The 23,971-nt window shown below is 43.1% G+C and overlaps 1 protein-coding gene across 1 annotated transcript in view; it reads right to left on the reverse strand.

Annotated features, from left to right (window-relative positions):
• Nucleotides 1-1,225: 1,225 nt before the first annotated feature.
• The window catches only part of CHRM2 (cholinergic receptor muscarinic 2), a 142,652-nt gene continuing 119,906 nt past the window's right edge, over nucleotides 1,226-23,971 (reverse strand). The window contains exons 4-5 of the mRNA XM_075069058.1: nucleotides 2,901-7,700; nucleotides 1,226-2,208 (exon numbers count right to left, since the gene is read on the reverse strand). Coding sequence (XP_074925159.1) covers nucleotides 6,245-7,654 — 1,410 coding nt within the window. The 5' untranslated portion in view covers nucleotides 7,655-7,700 and the 3' untranslated portion in view covers nucleotides 1,226-2,208; nucleotides 2,901-6,244. The remainder of the gene's footprint in view (nucleotides 2,209-2,900; nucleotides 7,701-23,971) is intronic.

A 23,971-nucleotide genomic window follows, 5' to 3' on the forward strand; every position in this document is an offset into this window, starting at 1 on the left:
CCTTGGTATGAATTTAGCTTCTCGATCAATGAAAGCATTGACTTGTGACTTTCTGAGTTATTTGTACGGGGGTTTAAAGTAAAAATTGTGACCAGAATTGGCGGCATACACCAGCGCCAGTTCTGCGACACAAAGATGGTTTAACGGGCTGGTTAAAGCCAGGTGAACGGCTGCTGTGTGTTGCAGGAAAGGCATTAAGCTGTCAGAAGGGAAAGGCTTGAACATTTGTGGCAGTAGAAAAGAGTAAAATCCATCAGCAAATGGAGCCTAGGGCAGCCACAAAGCCCTGGGAGTAGGAGAGTCTTTATTTAGCGCCAGATACACGAAAGCAAAGCTAAGCAGTGGTGGAAGGGGGGAATCCAGAAGGTTTGCCACACTGAATTGCAGAGCAGCACCTAGTCCACGTCCAGCTGCGAGGTGAGGTAGAGAAAGGAAGGGGCCCTCTCTGCCTGCCCTGGCCCTTTTTTTAACTGTCCTCAGCCAGACAATCCCGGAGCCTGCTGCAAACACCACTAAAATCTCCTTCATTGGCTGACTGGTGTCACAAAGCAGCCAGCCTTCTCTTTCAGCCTCTTCCCACACTACCATGCTGGCTGAGTAGCCCAGCGTGCCTTATATTGTCCCAGCATCATAAAGCAACCAAAGCACAGAGGTGAATCGGGATCTTTTACTTCAGAAACAATTTTTTACTGATTTGGCAACTGCTTCTGATGCTATAAAAGAGGACCACTCATCAGGAAGTGAGATGGAGGAAATAGGAATATGAATTATATTATAAAGGAGATGCATGGGATATTCCCAAAGTATTTCCATGTGGTCATCATTTTTTGAAGCAGTCTGAGTGAGTGAGAAGTTGAGTCCCTTTCCCAAAATAAATCAACAGAGGGCTAGTGTATGACCCCTATTTCATCTGCTTTGCACCTCTCTGGCAGCACAAAAACAGCTGGAAAATTAGCTTCACTGGCCAGCTGCCACTTTCCTCAGTGTAAGGGAATCTGGAGCGGCATTACAGCCAGCATGTCTGGATGTTCATAGCCTACTTTCCTGGCCTTGGTATGCTGGATGAGTTGGGGGCATGGCAAGGGAGAGACTGCTGGGGGACACTGCAGCTGGTGTAATTTTGTTCCCCCCGCCGGAGTACTCTAAAATTGCTCCTCCAGGCCAGCAGCAGATGTCTGGTCTGAGAATTAGGGAAATGCGAAAGTAACATAGAGATGATTTTTTCCCCTCCATGCAATGCTGGGTCTAAAACAACCAGTGTCCAGGATCTGACCCTTCGGTGCCAGTCTTTACTGGCATTTGAGAGAAAAAAGTCTCACATATACTGACTTTCTTTTGTTTTGCATGGCTTATTTTTCACAAGGCAACAATCAAAAGCATTTCTATGTCCAAATGGACCCCTTTGATTCCTAATAAATCAAGTAAAAATGCCAAACAGATGGCTGACCAGAATTGTTCCTTAGGTTTTTGCACACAGCTGAAAGCAGATTTCTCAATGTTACTTTGGCTGACAGTTGCAATAGCTCTACCCTTTTTTTCCTCTAGAGTGATGTTAATGCTCACAAAAGGTGCCATATTGACATGCCTTCAGGCTGTTGTCCTCTCCTCAGAAAGCAGCTATAGACTGGACAGTGACAATTGCAAGTCTTCCTATACTGGACTGAAAAATGTGACTCAATCCTGACCTAGAGGGGAAGAAAGAGTGGTTCAAGCTCAGTGCATAGTCACGTCTTGTCCTCTGTCTGGAGCCTGCCAATAAGGGGGGACAAGTAGTGCTAATTGTTGTCTTCCATATTTCTTAATGAGTTACATATACAGTTAGCGAAAATTACATGTAAAGCTTAGCATGGACTGTGAAAAATCCAGCTGAGCTGCTTCTGTCATCTGCGTTACAAAGATAATGGTGCTAGTATTACAAAGATAGCTGGCACTGTTGCTGAAGATGCATGGACCAGAACAGAATGCAGCTCCTCTTTCCACTCCTTCATTGGTTCAGCAACACCAACACCAGTGGTTTTTAATCGGTCGATGAAGCTGACAGATTCAGATGACAAATGAGGAGCTAAAATGGGTAGGTAGAAGGCACCATTTTCTTAAGAATCACATTTATACCCTGCAAAACTATAATCCAAAGGGGAATGAAGTGAATGTGATGTATCCTGTAGATTTGGAAGAACAAGGAAAGGCATGGAGAGAGGGATTATAAAACTCATTGTAACCGGGTGAGCTCATCCCGGCCGCACCTCCTGATGGTTGCTTCAGGGAATTAGCTCAAATATGCAGCTGGAGCGCCCTCTGCAGGCCGGTGATCCGCCTTCTGGCCCCATGTCCCTCCCTAGACCCCAGTGCCCCTTTTACATGGGGTGCTGCCCCCTGGCAGTATCCCCTTTCTCCTTAGGGTCTCCCCTCCCTGGGAACCCCCCCCACTCTATCCCCACTTTGCCTCAGGGTCTTGGCAACTGCCCAGTCATTAGCTAGCCCCACGCCCTGGGGCAGACTGCAGTATTAGCCTCTCATCATCGGCAGAGGGGTTTGGGCCTACTGCCTTGGCCTACCCCTGGGTTGCACACTGCAACCCCAGTACCTCCTAGCCTACTGCTAGGCCACAGCCTGGGGCTCTCCAGGCAGGAGCTCCCCAGCTCCTCTACCTTTCCCCAGCCCTGCTCCACACTAGGTACTTTGTCTCAGCAGCCAGGCCCTTCTCTCTCTGAACACAGAGACTCCTTAGCTCCTGGTGTCTCTGCCCTTTTATAAGGGTCTGTGGCTCAGTCTGGGGCGTGGCCCCAGCTGCAGCCACTTCCCCAATCAGCCCAGCCTACAAGGCTGCTTTCTGCAGCCCCAGCCCCTTCCCTGGGCTGTTTTAACCTCTTCAGGGCCAGAGCAGGGATCTGCCCTGCTACACTCATATAGGTTTTTTAACAAGTGCCTCTTTGTTTGAAAGAACAAATTACTGAGTAGTCACGAGAAACTATTCCCTATGGGATCTCGCTAATCCACCCTCCAAACTGAATTTAAACCTTACAGATTGTGTGAGGCTTTTTGAGCCTCAGACTCACAAGGAGGGTATACACAGCATGAAGAATAGGAATTTGTCTTGCACCTCAGATTAGATGATAAGGAGAGCAGCACAGCTATCATTCCCATGCTTTACACTGAATATTGAAAAATGTATATTGCACACATATGCTCTATGCACGTGTGTGTGTTTGCAGACACATTATTTCATGTTTGGCACTCTAAAGTTTTGAAGAATGTGTATGTATATGTGTATCAGGAGAGACATTTTACATACAACTAAGAAACATACACTAAAGATAAAGTATAGTACACTATGCAGTTAGTGTGGCCTCTCAATCTTTCAAATGTACTGTCTGTTAATACAGTTTGAAATAAAGTCTCTCTTTTCACAGACTCAGAGGTAGTGATGGGTGTTAGGAAGAAGCATTAGAAAGCTGTATGTTACGTTTCATTTCTTGGTGGGTCTTTGGCACAATGTTCATTTCTCTTCGCATCACGTTGTGCCTCATCACATCATGAGATGTAGCAGAATGTCATGTGATTAACTGTGTACTTTTTAACCTGAGGAGGTGTCTCATGGCGCTAAGTGGATTTGTAATTCCTGTCCTGGTGATGACTTGAGAGTTCAGAATGGAGCTTGGACACACGTCAGAGGTGCAAAGTTACAAGTTGAACTGTTAGTGGTTTCAGGGAAGAATAAACTGCCCCTCCACTCCCCCTTTGGGATTGTGTTATTGCTGGGAGGGAGGAACAGGCACAGTCTCTTGGAAAGCTGTTCTTTCCTGAAGAAAGGTACAGAAAGTGAACATATTTCACACTCTTTGATTTTTGTCTCTGGATTTTTCACCATTTGGAAGAGAATAAACAACACAGACTGTTGAAACATGGCTAGATATTTTCCTTTAGGCCTTCAAGACACGTCAGGTGAAAGCAGCTTTGACAGATACTCAGGGATCAATTTTGCAACCCTTACATTGAGCAGCACTTACTTAAGTGAGTAATCACAGTAAAGCTGGACTCATGGGAGTTAATGCTGTTCAGCGTAAGGGCTGCAGAATCAGACCCACAGGGAGCAAGCATTTGTTCTGTTAACTTAATGCTTTGACCTGTTGAAGTCTATGGAAGTCTTTCAGTGGACTTCAAAGGGCTTTGGACCAGACCGTTAATGAGTTAATTCTTTTATTCACCAATAACGGCACCTTAAATTACAAGCCACTGCAATTCAAGAAAGGGCTGGTCAAAACATATCCTACATAGGTGCTTTTGGACCTCATTTTGTTTCATGGTTAATTTTCCCTTTCTGCCAGGAACTTTGGACTGGTACATGTCAAAAAGATCCTATTTCCAAAGTGCCCCCAATCCACAGTTCTGTTGAGCATCTGAAAAGGTTAAACATTAAGTCATCATGGTTAACTTCCCTGTAATCCAAAAGACTGCTACTTTGAAGTTCACTTTGGAAGACTGTAATATAGAAGGGTGATATACCTAGATGAATTAGTGGTCAACTTGTTTACATCATTCCAGATAATGGTGAATATTTTTGGATTACAATGAAGGAACCCCATGGAAATGTCACTATAGAAGGCTACTCTTTGGATGGCAAAATCCACAGGCATACCTTTGTAAGTGTCTGGAAGTGTCAATGAGAGGAGGAATACTGACAGATGCAAATCTCGCAGGGAACAGCTGTCTACTTTAATCTGATGCACTCTGCCAAATTCACACAGTGCTCAATTTTGCCACAATATATATCAAATACTGCAAAAGTAGCTATTCTACAAGCAGGAGGAGTCAACTCTCTGGAGTAACTGACAATTTTTGGAACATTTTAAAATAATGATATTGCAGTGTCTATATCTGTATAACCACTGTTTTCCTACCTGCCCCTTTACTACTGTTATCCCCTGATAGGTAGCAATGATATTGCTCCATGCTGATACAAAAGGCAACATGGCCAGCACTGTATCTTTTCCATAAAGTATACATAGTCCCCACCATACGCCTAAGAAGGACTTTGGCTTCTTCCTTCCTGGAACATACCCAGAGTCACTTCCAGGTAGGCACAGTAATCTACATGCAGTTACTCTTGTCCTTAGAACAAATATATTAGTAGGAACCTTCTCTCTATTGGACATTAAGATGGACTTTCTTATGTTAACCTTTCACCTCTGGGAGCCACAAGCAAATACCAGACATAAAGTCTGTGCCCATCGGAAATGGAGATAACTCTCTTGTTACCTATTAACAACTGCTCTTTCTGGTCTCAACTTTCTTCCTTGATATGAGCCCTATGGTTGTTAATTTGATGAAAACTTCTAATTCACAGCTGGCTTTGGTTTTCAATCCTTATGCCCTGGGCAGGGAGGTGCAAAAAAGAAGAAAAGGCTGTTTGAAGAAAAATACAACTTCCTGGGGGATGGTACATAAAAGAGCTTAAGTGAGCTAAATCCTCAAAGACTTTGGCTTATAAGGGCCTCAGGACAGTCTCTGTGGTACAGCAAGCTGGAAAGGACCTCCTTTTTTCCCTTTCATTTTCATCAGTACCATGGGAGCAACCCCCGCCCCCCAGTTAGAGAAAGCTGATATGCTTGGAACAATGGATAGTGAACCATGGGATCCATGGTGAGGTAAAGAATAATTTTGTCTGATATATTTATGGTGATGGGAGAGAGGTAAAGATACTATATTAGCTGTCATAGTTAGCCTACCTTTAAATTTCTCAACATGAGACCCTGACAAAAATAATTGTCAGCTTTTAACTTTGGAAATAATCTTTGCAAGATGAGTTTGAATTGCTCAGTGTCTATCTCTTCTACCCTCCCCTCTCCAATTAGGTATGTTATATTTGTTGTCAAAGTGTCTTTACATTTTCTTCTTCAGACAGACAGACACATACACAAAGATTATTGTTATTCTATAAGAATGGACAAAAATCATAGACTCAAAAAGCCCTTCTGCATGACATCATGAGAGAACAAGAAACTGTGCCTCAAGTTCACATTCCCTACTGACCCCTCATTCAATCACCATTTCCCCAAGACCCATTGATAATAATAATAATAATTAAAAAAAGGTTTTAAGTGCAGTTCTTGAAGACAGAGCTGACATCCCAGGTCAGTGACTCCACTTGGCTCCTTGATTGCATGTTCCACACTAGAGCATAAAGTGCTATGGCATAGTTTTTTAAAACTTGGAACTTTCCCCCTCTTTCCACGATTTTTATTTTTTACCTTGTGGTGCCTATGTTCTTGTAATGACACATAAGGAGGTGCTTAAAGGTTTTCTTAAAGGTAGCATTGCAGAGCGCATAGCAGGCAGGGTTGATGGTGCTGTTGATATAACAGAGCCAGTAACCAATAGTCCATACAGTGCTGGGGATGCAGGAGACGCAGAAGCTGTTGATGAGAACCATCACATTATATGGTGTCCAGGTAATGATAAAAGCCAAGAGAATAGCCAAGATAGTCCTGGTCACTTTTTTTTCTCTAGAAGGGGGTGGCTTCCTTTTGGCTGGCTGCTTGGTCATCTTGACAATTTTACGGGCCACATTGTTTTGCTTCTCGTCTCCATTTTGGCCATTAGTATCTACAATCTCCACGGTGGTGTTGGTTGGGGCACAGCAGTCACCCTTTTGGGACTTACTGACTATCCTGATGCACGTCAGCTTGGAATTCTCCCCTTTCGAGTGAACTTGGGAGACAGAAGCCTTGGTGGCCTCTTTGGTAGCTTCATCCTCCTTCACATTGGAAGCAACCACGCTGACAGAAGTGGAGTCATTAGAGCTCTCCTTCTCTTCCCCTGGAACACAGTTCTCTGTCACAGTCTCTCCTGTAGCTTTACCATTCTGAATTTTGCTGTGCTCCAACCCATCCTCACTTGTTGGGATGTTGTTATTGTTTGGTTTCACTATTTTACTTTGGACCAAACTGGGAGAAACTGGATCCTGGGTTTGTGCTGGTTCCTTTTTTCCTTTTTTTATCCTGCTCTTGCTGGCACGAGATATCTGCCAGTAGAGGATGGTCATGATGATAACGGGCAGGTAGAAGGCTGCAATAGCAGTGCCAAAGGTGACAGCAGCATTGGAAAAAAATTGGATGTAGCACTGCCCATCAGGAACAGTTCTTCCCCCAACAATGAACTGCCAGAACAGAATCGCAGGTGCCCACAAGATGAAGGACAGCACCCAAGCAGCTGCAATCATCATACCTGCCATCTTAGTGGTCCTCTTTACAGGGTATGACAGAGGCTTGGTGACACAAAAATATCTGTCAAAGCTGATGATGAGAAGATTCATGACAGAGGCATTGCTGACCACGTAATCAAGAGCCAGCCACAGGTCACACACCACAGGCCCCAAGGGCCAGTAGCCAATCACAGTGTAAAGAGTGTACAGGTTCATAGAAAAGACACCAATAATCAAGTCGGCACATGCCAAGCTGAACAGGAAGTAGTTGTTGACAGTCTGCAGGTGCCTGTTGACTTTGATGGACACCATGACCAGGATGTTCCCAATGATGGTCACTAAACTGAGAGATCCTGCTACCAGGACTATGAAGACCACCTCAACAGTTTTATAGGGACTCCCCAGTGCCATAACATCCTCGGCGGAGGAGTTTATGTAAGTTGAGTTATTCATTTCTTTGCCTCTAACAAGAAACCCGATGACCAATTATCACTTAAACCTGCAAAGGAAAGAAAACAAAAGGAATATTATTATGAAATTAGCCTTTTGATTCTGGCAAATGGAGCCCAGAAAAAATGTGTATGCAAAGAAGTTCAGTGTAGCAGATTGTGGTTTGGCAGAACCACATGGGCATGGTTTATCTAAAACACTCTGCTGTTTGTAATTTCCTGTTGGGAATAATATATAGAGGTGATTAAACTAAAGCTTGAACCAGGATGCAAAATTTGGATCCAGACTTAGATTTTGGACACATTAATATGCATATTTGTTGAGATCCAAGTTTTTTTTTTCTTGTGGCTCATTATAAACTAAGAACTATTCACAACATTTGGAACTGAATCTTGGTTTCAAGTCCCTCCCCACACCTCCAAAGTTTAGGCATGCTCTGGTCCAGGGTTTTGGTTCAAGACTATATCTAAATTAAATCTCTCTTGGGAAGTTCATCAAAGAGTTGTTAAAATTTTGAATGAAAATAAATTTTATTTTGAATTGGATGGTAAAGGGTAACAAGTTTCTCTCTGTTTTGTAAGGTGCAACCACGAAGGCTTCTGTGAGGTACATAGAACAAGCTCGTGTAATTCCTCACAATAATTTTTTAATATTACATGCCAATTACTTCTTTTCAGACTTTGAAAAGAGGCTGGCGTTGCATGGGAAACTGAAAATTCTTCCTGCTGCCCAGATGCCCTGCTGATATAAATATGCATAGCTCCACTGAAGTCAATAGAGTTAAGCAATTTCTACCAACTGAGGATCTGTTCATCTAATTACAAAGAAATCAGTATGTATGCTATCAGGTTTTTTCCCCCACAGATTTCACCAAATTTTTTAAAAGTAGTTCTGTATTGTCTGTCTCCTGTTTGTGCATGAAAAAAATGCTTTTTTAACATGAAGAGTTAATTGTCTAATGCTTATCCTTTGTTTGTCACAATCTTCTGTTTTGTGCCATAATAAGTGCTTGAAATCACTGATGTCACAGAGAACTGAGCTGTAAGGCAGGTGAACCATAAAGAAACAAAACATCCAGTTTTGTTCATATTTACCAACCTGTTTTCTGCCTTATAAAACACACTGTCAGCACTCAATAAATAAAAGTAAAATACTAGTAATATGCATTTGATAGTATCAGAGGGGTAGCCGTGTTAGTCTGGATCTGTAAAAGCAGCAGAGAATCCTGTGGCACCTTATAGACTAACAGACGTTTTGGAGCGTGAGCTTTCGTGGGTGAATACCCACTTCGTCAGACGCAGGTAGTGGAAATTTCCAGGGGCAGGTATATATATGCTAGCAAGCAAGCTAGAGATAACGAGGTTAGTTCAGTCAGGGAGGGTGAGGCCCTGTTCTGCAGTAGAGGTGTGAAAACCAAGGGAGGAGAAACTGGTTCTGTAATTGGCAAGCCATTCACAGTCTTTGTTGAGTCCAGAGCTGATAGTGTCAAATTTGCAAATGAACTGACTCAGCAGTTTCTTTTGAAGTCTGGTCCTGAAGTTTTTTTGCTGCAGGATAGCCACCTTAAGGTCTGCTATAGTGTGGCCAGGGGGTTGAAGTGCTCTCCTACAGGTTTTGTTATATTGCCATTCCTGATATCTGATTTGTGTCCATTTATCCTTTCCGTAGTGACTGTCCAGTTTGGCCGATGTACATAGCAGAGGGGCATTGCTGGCATATGACGGCGTATATTACATTGGTGGACATGCAGGTGAATGAACCAGTGATGGTATGGCTGATCTGGTTAGGTCCTATGATGGTGTCGCTGGTGTAATATGTGGGCAGAGTTGGCATCGAGGTTTGTTGCATGGATTGGTTCCTGAGCTAGAGTTACTATGGTACGGTGTGCAGTTGCTGGTGAGAATACGTTTCAGGTTGGCAGGTTGTCTGGTGGCAAGGATTGGCCTGCCACCAAGATCCGTGAAAGTGTGGGATCATTGTCCAGGATGGTTGTAGATCCCTGATGATGCTTGGAGGGGTTTTAGCTGGGGCTGTAAGTGATGGCCAGTGGAGTCCTGTTGGTTTCTTTCTTGGGTTTGTCTTGCAGTAGGAGGCTTCTGGGTACACGTCTGGCTCTGTGATCTGTTTCTAATTTCCTCGTGCGGGTATTGTAGTTTTGAGAATGCTTGGTGGAGATTTTGTAGTGTTGGTCTCTGTCTGAGGGGTTAGAGCAGATGCGGTTGTACCTCAGTGCTTGGTAGACAATGGATCGTGTGATGTGCCCGGGATGGAAGCTGGAGGCATGAAGGTAGGCGTAGCGGTCGGTAGGTTTTTGATATAGAGTGGTGTTAATGTGACCATCACTTATTTGTACCGTGGTGTCTAGAAGTGGATCTCCTGTGTAGATTGGTCCAGGCTGAGGTTGTGGTGGGTGGAAGTTGTTGAAATCGTAGCTTGCTTGCTTGCTAGCATATATATACCTGCCCTGGAAATTTCCACTACCTGCGTCTGACGAAGTGGGTATTCACCCACGAAAGCTCACGCTCCAAAACGTCTGTTAGTCTATAAGGTGCCACAGGATTCTCTGCTGCTTATGCATTTGATAGATGACCCGGTGTTTTTGCCTTATGGTTATATAGCATTCTTTTGTATGTCTCCCTCTGAAATCAATACAATGCAATGGAATTGTCAGTGCAGTCTCTGAGCGTACGTTATTTATGTGTTGTATTCAAGGGATTAAGGCATGAAGGCCAGATGTGATAAAGAAGTTAGATTGTTTCTAATTGGAATGTTTTCCAAAGTTCTCCCCAAGGCATCAGATCGTTAATATGCAGCTTTTAAGTTTCTGTGAGTGACATTATGTAAGCGGGGGAATGGTCCCGCTATTGTAGGGAACTTTCCTGGCTTCTGCTCTACCTCGGTGAAATGGGCTAGCAGAAGGATCTGAGTCCTCGCTCCCACTTCCTTCACCCAGAGGCCTCCCTGCCCTTGGGGACTCCCCTTGCACTGTCCTGTCTGGCAGCGTCCTCGTAACCTCAACAAGGCTGGGCCCAGGATTCCTGGGGGGGCTCAACCCCCAACCATGCTGTGGTCACCTAGGTCAGGGGCTAGGGTGTCCCCACTCCGGGGTACTCTCTGTGCACTGGATGTTTTCCTGACCCACTGATCATTACATACAATTTAAAGCAATACAGTTTATTTAATTAACAATTAGTTTTAAAAGGAATAAGGAAAATGGGAAAGATTGAAGGAAACATATCACCCTTCTTTGTGGCAGGGAGCATCACAAACAGTGTCTCTGGAATGTCAGGGCACTTCACAGTCTGTTCCTTGTAGGTCCCAGCCTCCTGCCCAGGCCCTGGCTGTGCTGCAGGGATGCTGCGGGTTGGACACTTGGTCTGGCAGTGGCCACATGCTCTCAGGCGCCAGGTAACAGGACCGTTCTTACCAGCGTTGCCCTTGTCCTGTCAGGGTTATGATCCCCCTCCAGGTCTGGCCTGCAGAGCCTCTTGGCTGAGGTGTCCCCTGTGCTGGGCCCATTGCCCAGGGTCCCCCTCACTCTCCCCAGCTGCTCACCACACCCAGCTCCGGACTGCTCCACTCTGCCTCAGCAGGGCTGCTGCTGCTGCTCTGCCTCCAGCTCCCTGGGCTGCTTTTCTGGCCCCTCTGCCTCAGGCTGCTGCAGCTCTGCTCCCAGCACAGGTCTGCTCTGCAGGCTGCTTCTGTGACTCTGCTTCCAGCCCTGACCTGCTTCCTGGGCTGCTTTTCTGGCCCCTCTGGCTCAGGTTGCTGCAGCTCTGCTCCCAGCACAGGTCTGCTCTCTCTGGGCTCTGTTCTGGCTTTAGGCCTGCAGCTCTGCTCCCCAGCTCAGCTTGGGCCTCTAGCTTTGCCTTAGCTCAGACCCACTCTGTCTGACCCAGGCAATTCCAGCTCACAGGGAGGACGGGACCCCCTGGCATGCTGACTCCTTGATTAACTTGCCCACCCTATCAATCAGGTTGACCTGGAGTGTTGGCCTCTCCCCATTGCCCCTGGGGACTGTCAGTCTCAGGGTCCTGATTTCCCATTGACCCTTCCCCTCTTGGTACTGGAAGCTAGCCAATCAGAATACCCCCACTGACTGCTAGTAAGGGGATAACAGTCCCCTTACATAAAGGAAGAAAAAAATCCACTCAACTTGCATAATGCATGTATACTGCCCTAGGAGATCCAGATTTTCTTTCTGTGGTACTTGCTACTAACCAGGTGCTATATATGCACATATAATCCATATTTCATAACCAGGATGATCCTTTTTCACTGGAATGAAACTACTGCACTTTTTCTTTGGGGCTAGAAAAGACGAAGATGATGGGAGCTGTCAGCACAGTAAATAACCTGTAATCATAAAGAAAACCAAACAAACTTGGGCCTTTGGGGATGTTGGAAGACTGCACCAAGCTTAGGAGTTCTTTGCCTGAGGTCAGTTTACACCATCTAATTTATATCTGATGCAGGACAACTGACTAAAAATGGAGCTTATGTATTTGTCTCTAACATTACAATTATCTGACATTTTTGTTTGGCAAAGGTTGACGTGATGGGAAAACACAACTGGGAAAAAGATTTTCAGACTCTGTTGTGATGTGGCATAAAACCCTGGATGGACAGATTTTTTTTTTCTATTGATCAATCAGTGAGCATTAGGGCAGTGTTGGATGGAAGAAGGGTATTTCAGAGAGAGAGAAAGAGGCTGAAAAGAAGAGTAAAATCATTTTAATTCACATGTGCTTGCTATAGTATGAATAGGTTAAAGGGAATACAACAGAAGAGTCACAAAAGAATAAGAACTTAGATGCTATTTATTAATAATGCTGTAGGTTTAGCAGTGTACTCTGTGCATTAGAAATGCCACCCACCTGCCTCAATGGATGGTGGAACCTGGTGGGCTGGTGGTGAGGGGGAAAACTCACTGAGGGACACCAGGTAGCTCTTCTCCTCTCCCCAGGAGCCTCTGGAATACATTGGCCAGCTGAGGGCGAGGGGTGCTGACTGACCAGCAGTCCGCAGCTCCCATGATTTAATCTAGAGAGGGGCCATGTGGAGCCTCTTTCAGCTCTATTCTGCCCAAGAAGTGTTGGCTGGAACATTTTAAATGGAGCCTATTTTAGTCCAAATATGCTGTTTTGTCAAAGCCAAAATGTTTTGTGGAGATTTACTGATTTCAACAAAGTTTTCAATGGGAAAATTGAGAGTTCCAGGGCTCTCTGGTCACTTCTCCCAGAGGGAGAAAGAGAAGAGCTGAACTGAAAACTGGACCTTTCCAATCCAAAAATGAGCATTTTGCCACAATTCCATTTTTTGGAAAACATTTGAAAATTTTCTCCTTGTTCCTGTGAGGAATGAAAGCAAGTTTTGAAACCTCAAAAGTTGTCATATAGAATTGCTGCCACTCTATTACCAGCCTTTCCTAGCTGCACTTTCAACTCACCTTCTTCTTCCCCTTCCTAGGGGAATTTTGGTAATTCAGGAATAGTTTACCTGATCCACATGTTGCAGAGAAATCCAGGTTAATTCTACCTCCAGAAGCAGGAGGTTGCTTAGCCTTTTCAAAAACAGGCAGACAAGGGAGTTTTCTCCTCCAGCACTTCTTTGCACTAACCTCCCCTGCAGTGAGAAAGTCAGTACTAGCTGTGAACTGAAAACAACATGATCTGCTACTGTTAAAATAGATACTTCACTATGGGGTAAATCATTCCCATCCCTTCCCCTTGACACTAGTTGTTGTACACGGGTTGGGGGCAGAATTGATGGATTTGGTGAGGCTAAAGTGGGTGTGCCCCCCTGGCGTGACACAAAACCCAGCTCCCTGAGTGGATAGTGGTGGTTGTGGTTGGCAGAGGCAGAGTAGGGTCAGGCTGCTGAAGTAATGGAGATGAGGTTAGAACTTTGGCTACTACACAAACTCTCCATGCCTTCTAGCTTGGCAGATGTTGGAGTAGCCTCCACAGAGCACCTCCATAGCTACAGCACGTTCTTGACGGGAAAGATTTTTTCCTACTGTCCTACTGGCTCTCCTCGCATCCAGCTGAGATATTCAGCCAGGGTTCTGAGGAGTGGATTTGTACCTATAAACTGAGGTTCACTGTGAATGGGAACCGCAGTTTGCACAATGAAACAAACTGATGGAATTCAATATGTTCATTCTAGTACAATACAGACCCTGAAAAGACAGTCAAAAATCTGAATACATGGAGAAAAGACTAGAATCTGAAGTGCATCACCTCACCAACATTACTATTAGCAAATGAAACATACTTTTGAATCACACTCTCAAGATCTGCTTTGCCCTAGACCAGTGGTTTTTAACATTTGCAGACCCTTACATTATTTTTACTAGAGATGCGGACCCCTTTGGAAATCTTAAATGTAGTCTGTGGACCTGGGAGTCTGCAGACCACAGGTCGAAAACCAGTGCTCTAGACCCTCATGGTGTCACACCGCTAGGGTATAGCTTAATCCTTTAGCACAAGTGCAATTCTAAAGTCCTGATTTAGAAGATATATTCAACATCCCATACAAAGTTGATAACAATAATTTTGTGCATGCTCAAATATCTGGCTGATGTGACAGGCCCGCCAGAGTTTATTAGGTAGGTACTTCCTTTTTTATAAGTCCCCAGTTTTAATATGGAGAATCTGGAAGGGCTTCTCTGGTTCTTAGGACAGTATACAAAGGCAAGGAGACCCATAAGGAAACAGACCTTCCATATTTGAAATTTGGGTCCAGTGACTGGAATGGAACTACTCACAGGAGCTTAAATGTTTTGCTGATTTGGGACCAATATACCGAGCATCTTTTAGGATTCAGTCCTCAAAACACAAGCAGAAAAAAAATCATTCCCCCCCCCCCCCAAACTCGTGAAGAAGAGAGTTGATTTGTTCTTTCAGTCAGAATGGGTCTTAGTGTTCGCACTAATCTCCAGTCTGCATCATTACTGGGTCTCTTTTCATTCCATGCACCAGTTAGAACATAAGAATGGTCATACTGAGTCACATCAATGGTCATCTAGTCTAATATCCTGTTTTCTAGCAGGTGCCAGTAGTGAAAATATTTTGCCAGTCAACTTGCCACATTTAGTAGACTTCATTGCAGAATTTAAGAGATGTTATAAATTTCACCTTTGCTTTTGGTAAAAAATTCATGGAACATTCCTAAACAGTGAAAGGACAAAGTCTTCCCTGCACGAGTTATCTCAGGGAATCTGAGAGAATCAAGACTGGAGGCATCTGTATGGAGTGTCATTGCCTCTGCATTCTTGCCCATCCTCTCACTTCTGTCTCCCTGTGGCCCCTGAATAGCACATTTTCTTCAAGGACTGTGTCCCAGGGGTTCTCCTGACCCTGGTTTTCCTTGGCTTCCCCAGAGGGGGAGTTAAGGACATACCAAGAAATCTCTGCATGTGTCTTTAAACTGTAAACAGAGCACAGTCCCATAAAATTAACAGAACAAAAGCATATTCTGTCTCTGGCAACAGCAGAAATAAAGTAAAAATAAAAATACTCCCTTAAGAATAGTAGGGAGTGATATATGAATAAGTGCCAATGCCAGCATTGATGTTACTGCCTTCATTCCATCTTTTGGACTTGGGGATTTGTACAGCACTTAATTACATCTTGCTCACCCTTGTGCCAATAATCTAAAACTGGTTAATTTACTGACTTTAGCACAATGATTTGAATTTAAAATTGCACAAGAGAAAGCCTGGTCTTGGCAACATATAGTCGCTCTAGTTGTGGGAAGCTCCAGAGAAGAAGCTGTTGTTTCCATAAGGCTCTGAATATTAATGAGTTATTTCTTCATTATTATTATTATTATTATTCTCATTGTGCCCAAAGGCCCCTGTCAGGATCAGGATATCCTATTTAGTGTCTGTTCTTTAAAAGTTTCTCCAGCAGCTGTAACTTTGTGTTGGAATATTTGACCACCTGTATGATCATGAAAGCATTGGTATTCTGCTTTTGACCTGACAGCATCACTTCCAGTTTGCATTTCCTTGTTTACTACACTGGGCAAACCTGAAAAATACAAGGTAAACATACAAACCTTATCTAATCATTTTGTCCATAAAACTGGACTTTACCTCCTGGAGCAAAACACACGCCATGATTCAGAGATGTCCTTCTCCCTGCATACAAAGAGTCCTTTTTCTATAGACTCGTGAGAAGACCGTCAAATCCCATCCTAGTGAGGTGAGATTGTACCTTGACTATTGTGTGCAGCTTTAGGCACCTGAAAGATGTCTACAGAGTGGAGAGGATTTGGAGAAAGGAAATTAAAAATTAAGGGTCTGATTTACCACTGGATTAGTTCAGTTGTATACTGGTGTAATTCCATTGACTTCAATGAAAATAAACTATTCAGAGCACTTTGGCTGTGAAAAGCTGAAAAAAGAGACAAACTGGTTATTTTTTCTATTTCATGTAAGGTTGGAAGAAGACTCTGGAAATCTAGATGGCTGCAATTATGGGACACCAAATGCCAGGAAGCAGTAGAAAGGAGAAATTGTTATTGTGGATTTGTTTTTATAGATTGAGAGGCAAACGTGAGCTGTGACTTTAAGGAGAAGGGAAGAAGCTGTTGTTCTCCTCATGCCTTCAACATTGACTGTTCTGTTGCATTTCACCCGACATTTACTTCAGCTACAAAAAAAAGGCTCTGAAAAATGAGATTGCAACCTCACTGCCTTCCAAATGGACTCCTGTTCGTTTTCCTTTTGCATCTCAAAGAGGGACGGAAAAGGAAAGGGAAGGAAAGAATGAGCGAGCATTCTCTTTTATTTGCTGGGATCCTTTTGGGGGTAGGCTTAGGAGATGACGGCCCTTGGGATGCTGCCAAAAATCATGTCAGCTTGAAAGTGGGAATAGTTACAGTGGGATGGAGAACTGTGCAATTATAAGAGTCTTTAATGAGGGGCCTGGGCAAAAAAGGACTTAGAATGCCGACAATGAAAAAGGAAAAATAATGTTGATTGGAAATTTTCCAGCAGAATGTTTTTCCATCAGAAAATGCTGATTAGTTGAAAGTGAAACATTTTGTGGTGAATATTTATTTTGGAAGGAGGATCTTAAAACACATTATTCATCCTGGTGACATTCAACTGTGAGAGCATCTGTAAAACTACTGGCTGCTACATTCTGTGCTTACTGCATTATGGACAAAACATAAATGAGAGAATAGCAGACAAAAGAATTGCAGCAGTCAAATCTTGACAAGTTGAAAGTATTGTACAATAACTAAGTGAAGGTCTCCGCATGACAATATTCTGATAAAGAAATGTTCTCATTTCAAAAGCTTGAATCCTGCCCTCCTCTCCATGACATCAGAGGGCCTCAGAATCCTGGAATGGTATGGTTCCACTGGAGTTTGAGGAAGCAAGATTTGGGTTACCCAGGCAGATGGTTTACACCCCATGAGGCAAATCTTTAAATGGAACTAAGACAATTTGCACCACCTGGGGATCTCTTTGCATGAATTCCATCCAGGCAAGCCAACTTTGTGAGGGCTCTCTATGAATTTCTATGCATTAGGCGCAGGGGTTGGGAAAGCCACGGCCAGCACATCCCTCACTTGCGCCACTTCCTGCCACCCTCATTGGCCTGGGACGGTGAACCACGGCCAGTGGGAGCCTCAGTCCACCGAACCTGACGATTTGGCAGGTAAACAAACTGGCTCGTCCCGCCAGGGTGCTTACCCTGGCGAGCCGCGTGCCAGAGGTTGCTGACCCCTGCATTAGGGTCTGGAGGGCAGGGGAGACAATGGTGAGGGGAGGAGCAAGGCTTATGGATCCTGTATTATGAAGAACACAAAGCAAAGCAGTGATTCCAGAGTCGTGGACACCAGTGCAGTCAAAGCCATGCAGCAGCTTTGCCTCTGGTGTGCAGCCTGTGGTGGAGAATTCCTTTTTATTCCAGTGTCTTTGGGGCCACCCTGGTTACTTAGGCCTGGTACATGGTACAGGATTTACTAAATATATTGACATATATCTGGATCCAAGCTCTTTGTAACAGGAGCTGGTCTCAAAGTAATACATCACCAGGCTGGATGTGCCACACAAGAGATGCTTGGAATCAGCTAGAAAAATCTTAATTTTGTTTCAAATTTTAATGAAAGTATGCATTTTCTCCAGTGGGATATGCTGAAAGAAAACTCATCCTGGCAAACTGATGGAATCCTGAGGTATCAGTGGCTATGAGTCACATCTGCCAAATGAAGAATTGAAGTAGATGAAAACAACCCCTATCCTAACTATAACAATGTGTGGCTAAAGAAAAGGAGTGATCCTAATACTGATCTTTGAGATACATTAAGGCACAAAGGAGTTGGACTTAATTTGACCCATGATAACCATCACTGTTTGATGTTGCAGATAGGACTTGAACCAAATCAAAGTGGCGCCTGACAATAGATGGTAAATGTGTCAGAAGTATGTCATTGTCAATTGCATCAAATGGTAATAAAACTAAGGCCTACCTCTCAGCTCCTCCACTGGAGCTATGTTAGGCTTGCCATCTTTCTAAAAATTGTTAGTAATGGGACACCTGAGGCCCTGCCCCCTCCTCTCTTCCCCCCCAAAGCCTTGCCCCTGCTCTGCCTCTTCCCTCGAGGGCCCGCCCCCTTTCCTGACTCTTCTCTCAAGGCCCCCACCCCCATTGCTCACTTCTCTCCCCCTGTCACTTGCTGGATCATCTTCACTTCCCTCCCATGCCCCCATTCCCAGGTGAGTACCCGCTGCTCTGGTGCTGGGATGGGAGATGCTGCAGCCTGACGTGGAGCCTGCCGGCTGGTAGGAGGTGGTCCTGGCTGAGCAGGGGCTAATACCGGTTAATGACCCAGCACCTCCCCACTCCCCGCAGTAACCAGACTTTTGGTGTCCAGTCAGTACGTCTGACTCGACACTGCCAGGTCCCCTTTTCGACTGGACTTTCCAATTAAAAACTGGGCACCTGGCAATCCTAAATGGCAGTCAGACACAGAAGCCAAAAACTGGGCTGTCTGGGTAAAACCCAGATAGGTGAGAACCCTAAGCTACGTTGATTTACACTAGGCCCCACAGGTCATTCTACTCCCTTCACTAGCGCAAGCTCTGTGCTGCTCTGCCATCTCTATGGTCTCACTGGAATTCTTCCAATACACTGAGCTGAACTAAATGAGTTTGTATCTGAATATAAATGACTTCTCTGAGGACTGTAGACAGAATACTTAAATTTAGAAACCTAATGAAAATTAGTCATATCCTCAGCTGCCAAGGAAAATTCTCCTCAGCAAAGGAGGTATTCAAGCTTCTTTTAAGATTAGACGGAACAATACCAGATTCCAAGGATATATTCCTTGAATAATTCATGCCATGACAGGTAAACACTCCCTAAAGTAGGAATTGGATTTTAAGCACTTCATTACCCTCAAGGCATGTATCATGTCTGCGATATCAAACAGAGAAATCTTCTTAGAACTACACAAAGTCCCTGGTAGGCAGGTGAAAAAAGCCACAGGTGGAGGGGGAGATTCAGAAAGCTGACTCAAGCTAATACTCAAATTACTGTCAATATTTGGAGCTAATTCATGACATAACTGAGGGTGTTATTAAAAACTTCCATAGATGGAGCCAAACAAACAAAAAAGACTTTTTTTTTTATTGGTTTCAAAGATTACAGTACCTCAAAGGTTGCAGGACTATCGGATGTGAAATAATGGTAGCAAACAAAAACACTTTAAGGCTTCAAGCAGTATACAGAGTTTCTCCGGGGATCACTTGTAACATTGCAGAGTGTGCCAAAAAGTCAGGCAAAGGCCTGAATGGTCCTATGCTGTGCCAGGGAATCACTCCAGATTGCTTGAAATCACACAGTATTCCCACAGAATCCCAGGGAATTATGCAGAAACCCACAACGTCCCACAGCGATTCTGCAGCCCACAATAATATCACTGATAGTTGTTTCAAATCAACTCAATGGGAGTCTTTCCATTTACACTAATGGGAACTGGTTCTAGCATTTAGCTATTATCAGTGATTTCCCTATTCATAACACTGCATAGCATTCATCTGTCATCTAGCCAGGCTCAAAGTCTCTTCACATACACCAGCTTTACTGACAACAGATAGCTGAAATTTCCCTGGATGCCTTTCTCACCAGCTATAGGAAGCATCCAGCTTTCCTGTGCCTGAGAAGCCAACTCACTCATTGAATCCTGAAGGAAGGCTTTGCCCTCAGCCACTGCTTTCACCAGCATCTCAATCGTTTTAAATAGAATTGTGCCAAGAAACTGCTACATCAACAGCTGCATATTCTCATCAGTTCAGAGAGGTGCTTGATTCTGTTGACTTCCTGGCTGCAAAGTTTTTTATAGTGTTCACTCAGCTACAGCTAGGCCTAGGCTGAAAATTGTTTTTCTGTCCCAGAGGAATTTTTGAGAGTTCATTTTTTTCCCCGTCTCAAACTGGAACAAAAAGTCAAAACGTTGAAAAGTTTTGCTAAACAACAAAAACAAAAAAATAGAAATATTTTCTGTCAATTATTTTGAAATGTTTCATTTCTATATCGACCTTATATATTTTATTTTGTATTTTTATTATAAATTAACTTATATTTTTAAACGAAAAGTCATTTTGGCCTGAAAAACTGAATTTTTTTGTTTCAAAAATGTTTCAAAATAGGAAATTTGATGAAACTGACCCTTTACTGTGAACAGTTTAGATTCTGATTATCAGAACCACTCAACTTTGGCACTACTCTAGACACTCATCTCAAAAGCTCCACTGAACAGATGGTGGTTACTCCAGTGGTCATATGGCAGCAATTGAATCACTCCAATCATGCGGTAAAATCCCTTTGGTCTTCTACTCCAGAAGAAGGGCAGGAAAAAGGGTGTGGGCATAAATCAAATCTGAGAAGCAATCCTATACCTAGAAACTAAAGATACTGTGAAAGAACACTGAACAGAAAAGACAAATACTAAGAAATAAGCACGATGATCAGAAAGGTAATGGACAATAGAGTGAAATAGCTGCAGATGCTCAAAAGCTGCAGTATGTTTCTGTTTACTGAGGCCAGTGTGTAATCCTCTGAACCATAGAAGAATGTGCAGATTAAACTTGATACATACTGCACATGGAGCTGACTTTGCTCCACGTCTGAGTTTACAGTAAGTAGAGGTCCCATTCTGTTCCAATCCAGACCTTTGCAGGTTAACATTTTATAGACATGCAGATGCAAATCAGGTAGGTAGCTGTCCAACTGCTAAAACTGTCACTCATCATTCATTCTGGTTGTGTGTGGGAAGGGATGTAGAAAGCATCTGCAACTTTTGCAGGTGCAAATTATGCCTACCAAAAGGAGGCAGAGTTTTTGAATATCTATTCTGCAGGATATCATCTAATCCAGGGATAGGCAACCTATGGCACGCATGCCGAAGGTGGCACACAAGCTGATTTTCAGCGGCACTCACGCTGCCCAGGTCCTGGCCATCGGTCCGGGGGGCCCTGCATTTTAATTTAATTTTAAAATGAAGCTTCTTAAACATTTTAAAAATCTTGTTTACTTTACATACAACAATAGTTTAGTTATATATTATAGACTTACAGAAAGAGACCTTCTAAAAATGTCACAATGTATTATCAGCACACGAAACCTTAAATTAGAGTGAATAAATGAAGACTCGGCACATCACTTCTGAAAGGTTGCCGACCTGCCATCTAATCTATCCATCCATTGTATTTATAGAACACCAGTCAACGTTGTCTCCATATGCCAACCACAATAAGAAGAAAAACAAAATATTTTATTTGAGGTGGATTTTAAATCATTTGGACACTTATTTAAATTTGGAATTCTGCCCATTCCTATTTCTTCCTTCCTTTCTTTACTCTCCCTCATATTTGCTCAACTCTATCTCTTTTTACAGGTAGGCTGCAAAAATGTGGATTTTGCTCTATGTTCTGAAAATAGTTAGCTGGGGCTTGCTAAATAAGATCTTATAATGTTATTAGAGTTTGGGTGTCTATACATGTATGTCTCCTGTTTGGGAATCTATAAATTGAATGTGTTCTCTCTCTCCCTCTTTCACCAATCAATGTGTTATTTAGGCATCAGCTATAATACTATGTCTAGGTTCTACTTCTGGAACAATCTTCTGTAGAATGTTATCCGAAGACATTCTGAACTTTAGTCACTTTTTCAGTGAGTTCTGGAGAACCTGGAAATGGCATCCATTTCTACATCTTCCATATCCATTCAGTTTGGTTATTACTCACCTCCCTTTCCACAAATCTGTGCCGATTCAGTTTAGAACTATGGAGAGAACTGGCTCAGATAAAAGAACTGTCCCTAATCTTCACCAGGAAGTTGAACAAATCTCAAATCCATTTCTGAAGCTAAAAAAAAGTTTGGACAACTTAACGTTTTATGGTTTGAGCACCTCTGCAGGTCATGTTCCCAGCTGTGACCATTGTTAAATGGTATTTCCTATCTCACCAGAATAGGAGATACCAGAAGCCTCATGACAAAAATCTGTTTTTGAAAGATTTCCAGGCAGGTGCTGCAGTTCAAAAGGTTTAAATAATTTGGGAAAGGATGGGAGAGCAGCATCCTACATCTTGTGTTCCTTCATCTGTGAAATGGGATACTACCCATTTTTGTAAAGTGCTTTGCATTTTTCAAATGGAAGATGTGATATAGCAGATAAGGTGTTCTTATTAGTATTGCTTTGTGATTCTTTGCTATGAGCCTGCACAATTATCTCCCATTTTTGTGAGACAAGAACCTGAATGTTTGTAGTTTCTTTGAGGAGCGAAAATTCAGTTAGCAGTTTGTCTGTAGATGTAGCCTTTTTCATTCACAGTTGCTACATTTTTAATAATCCCTGTAAGTGTCTGGCTGTGTTACATCTCAGTAAACAACAGGTACCTGCTTTGCTTTTAATTACATAGATTGTGGTTGCCGTCAAATTGGATTTTTCTCCACTACAGATTTAAAATATTCTTGCAAGGGTAATTCTGGCTCTGATGCATAGCTACCAATATTGGTCTTAACACATTGAGGTTTTGGTTAACAAAGTACCATACCTTAGCTTTGAATATGAATCATTCACTAAAGGGAGAAGACCAAGCCCCTTATTCTATAGTCACCAGAAATAGAATACTTAACAGGAACAGCTTAATAACAGATGATTTGGGGACTGTTTCTGACCTTGTACATCCATGTTAAAGACATATACAGCATCTTTGGACTACAACACTCAAGGAAATAGCGCCGGGCTGATTTCTCACTTTTGTTGAGAGACACTGTAAAGATTGCTCAGATCAATATTTGACCTACCTAGTTTGTCTACAGCAACAATTGACATGTGCACCCTTGCATCCATGAAAAACATTATGACACCACACTTGTGTGAATGTGAAAGAGTAAAGGAAAATACATGTCAGGCTTCCTTATTTCCAGTTCCAACTTTGAAGAGTCTTAGATGTGACTCTGAATGACATAGTACAGATGGGCAGGGAACAGCAGATTAGATTGCTACAAAGAAAGAGCTGTATTGTAACCAATGTTAGGGCTACCTAGATTGCAGCCTTTCATATCCAGGGCTGCCTTCCAGCTCCTCCATCATGTAAGCCAGTGATCTGTGATTATGTAGAGCCCTCCTTCATGTCACCAGCTTACTGGCCACTGGTGCTGGTTGGATGGATGTGAGTTGGTGGAGATTATGCTGTACTCCATAAAAAGATTTTTTCAAATTACTATCACCCAGTTCAACAGTGGCAGCTCTGCAATGCCCCTTATGGTGGGCTGCCTGCAAATCCCAGTCTAGTCCAAACTGAGTTTTTTAAAAAGAATTTACCAAAAGAAAAAAAAATACCCTTGAAAGGATGATTTAAAGTTGATGTTGATAGTGATTGGCATATAATATGAAACTGCATTGTGATAGGCTTTGTTATGTCAGCCTCACTGCTGGACATTGGCCCATACAAGGAGAGATTGCTTTCTCATCTTTTGCACTAATGTCATAAGAGCTGTTTTTATTAATATACTACAATTCTATTTGTATGTCTTTTAGTCCTTGCTCCCTTCTTTTGGCTGGTGCCTCTGAGATTTCCTGCTTATGTGCCATTTGTAGTCCCTTGGTTCAGGTCCCCTCTCCATTGCAAATACTTCTGAGGTGGACAATAGTGCTAAGTTATAAATTATGCTGTCTGAGTTTTCACTTTACTCTCATTACATGGAATGTCACCAGCATGACCTAATTCACTCAGCCTAGTTCCATATTTACTTAACAACCTATTAAAGATATTCTTCTACATTGGAGCAA

The sequence above is a fragment of the Chelonoidis abingdonii genome, chromosome 1 (assembly GCF_003597395.2).
Source record: "Chelonoidis abingdonii isolate Lonesome George chromosome 1, CheloAbing_2.0, whole genome shotgun sequence".
NCBI classification, from domain to species: Eukaryota; Metazoa; Chordata; order Testudines; family Testudinidae; genus Chelonoidis; species Chelonoidis abingdonii.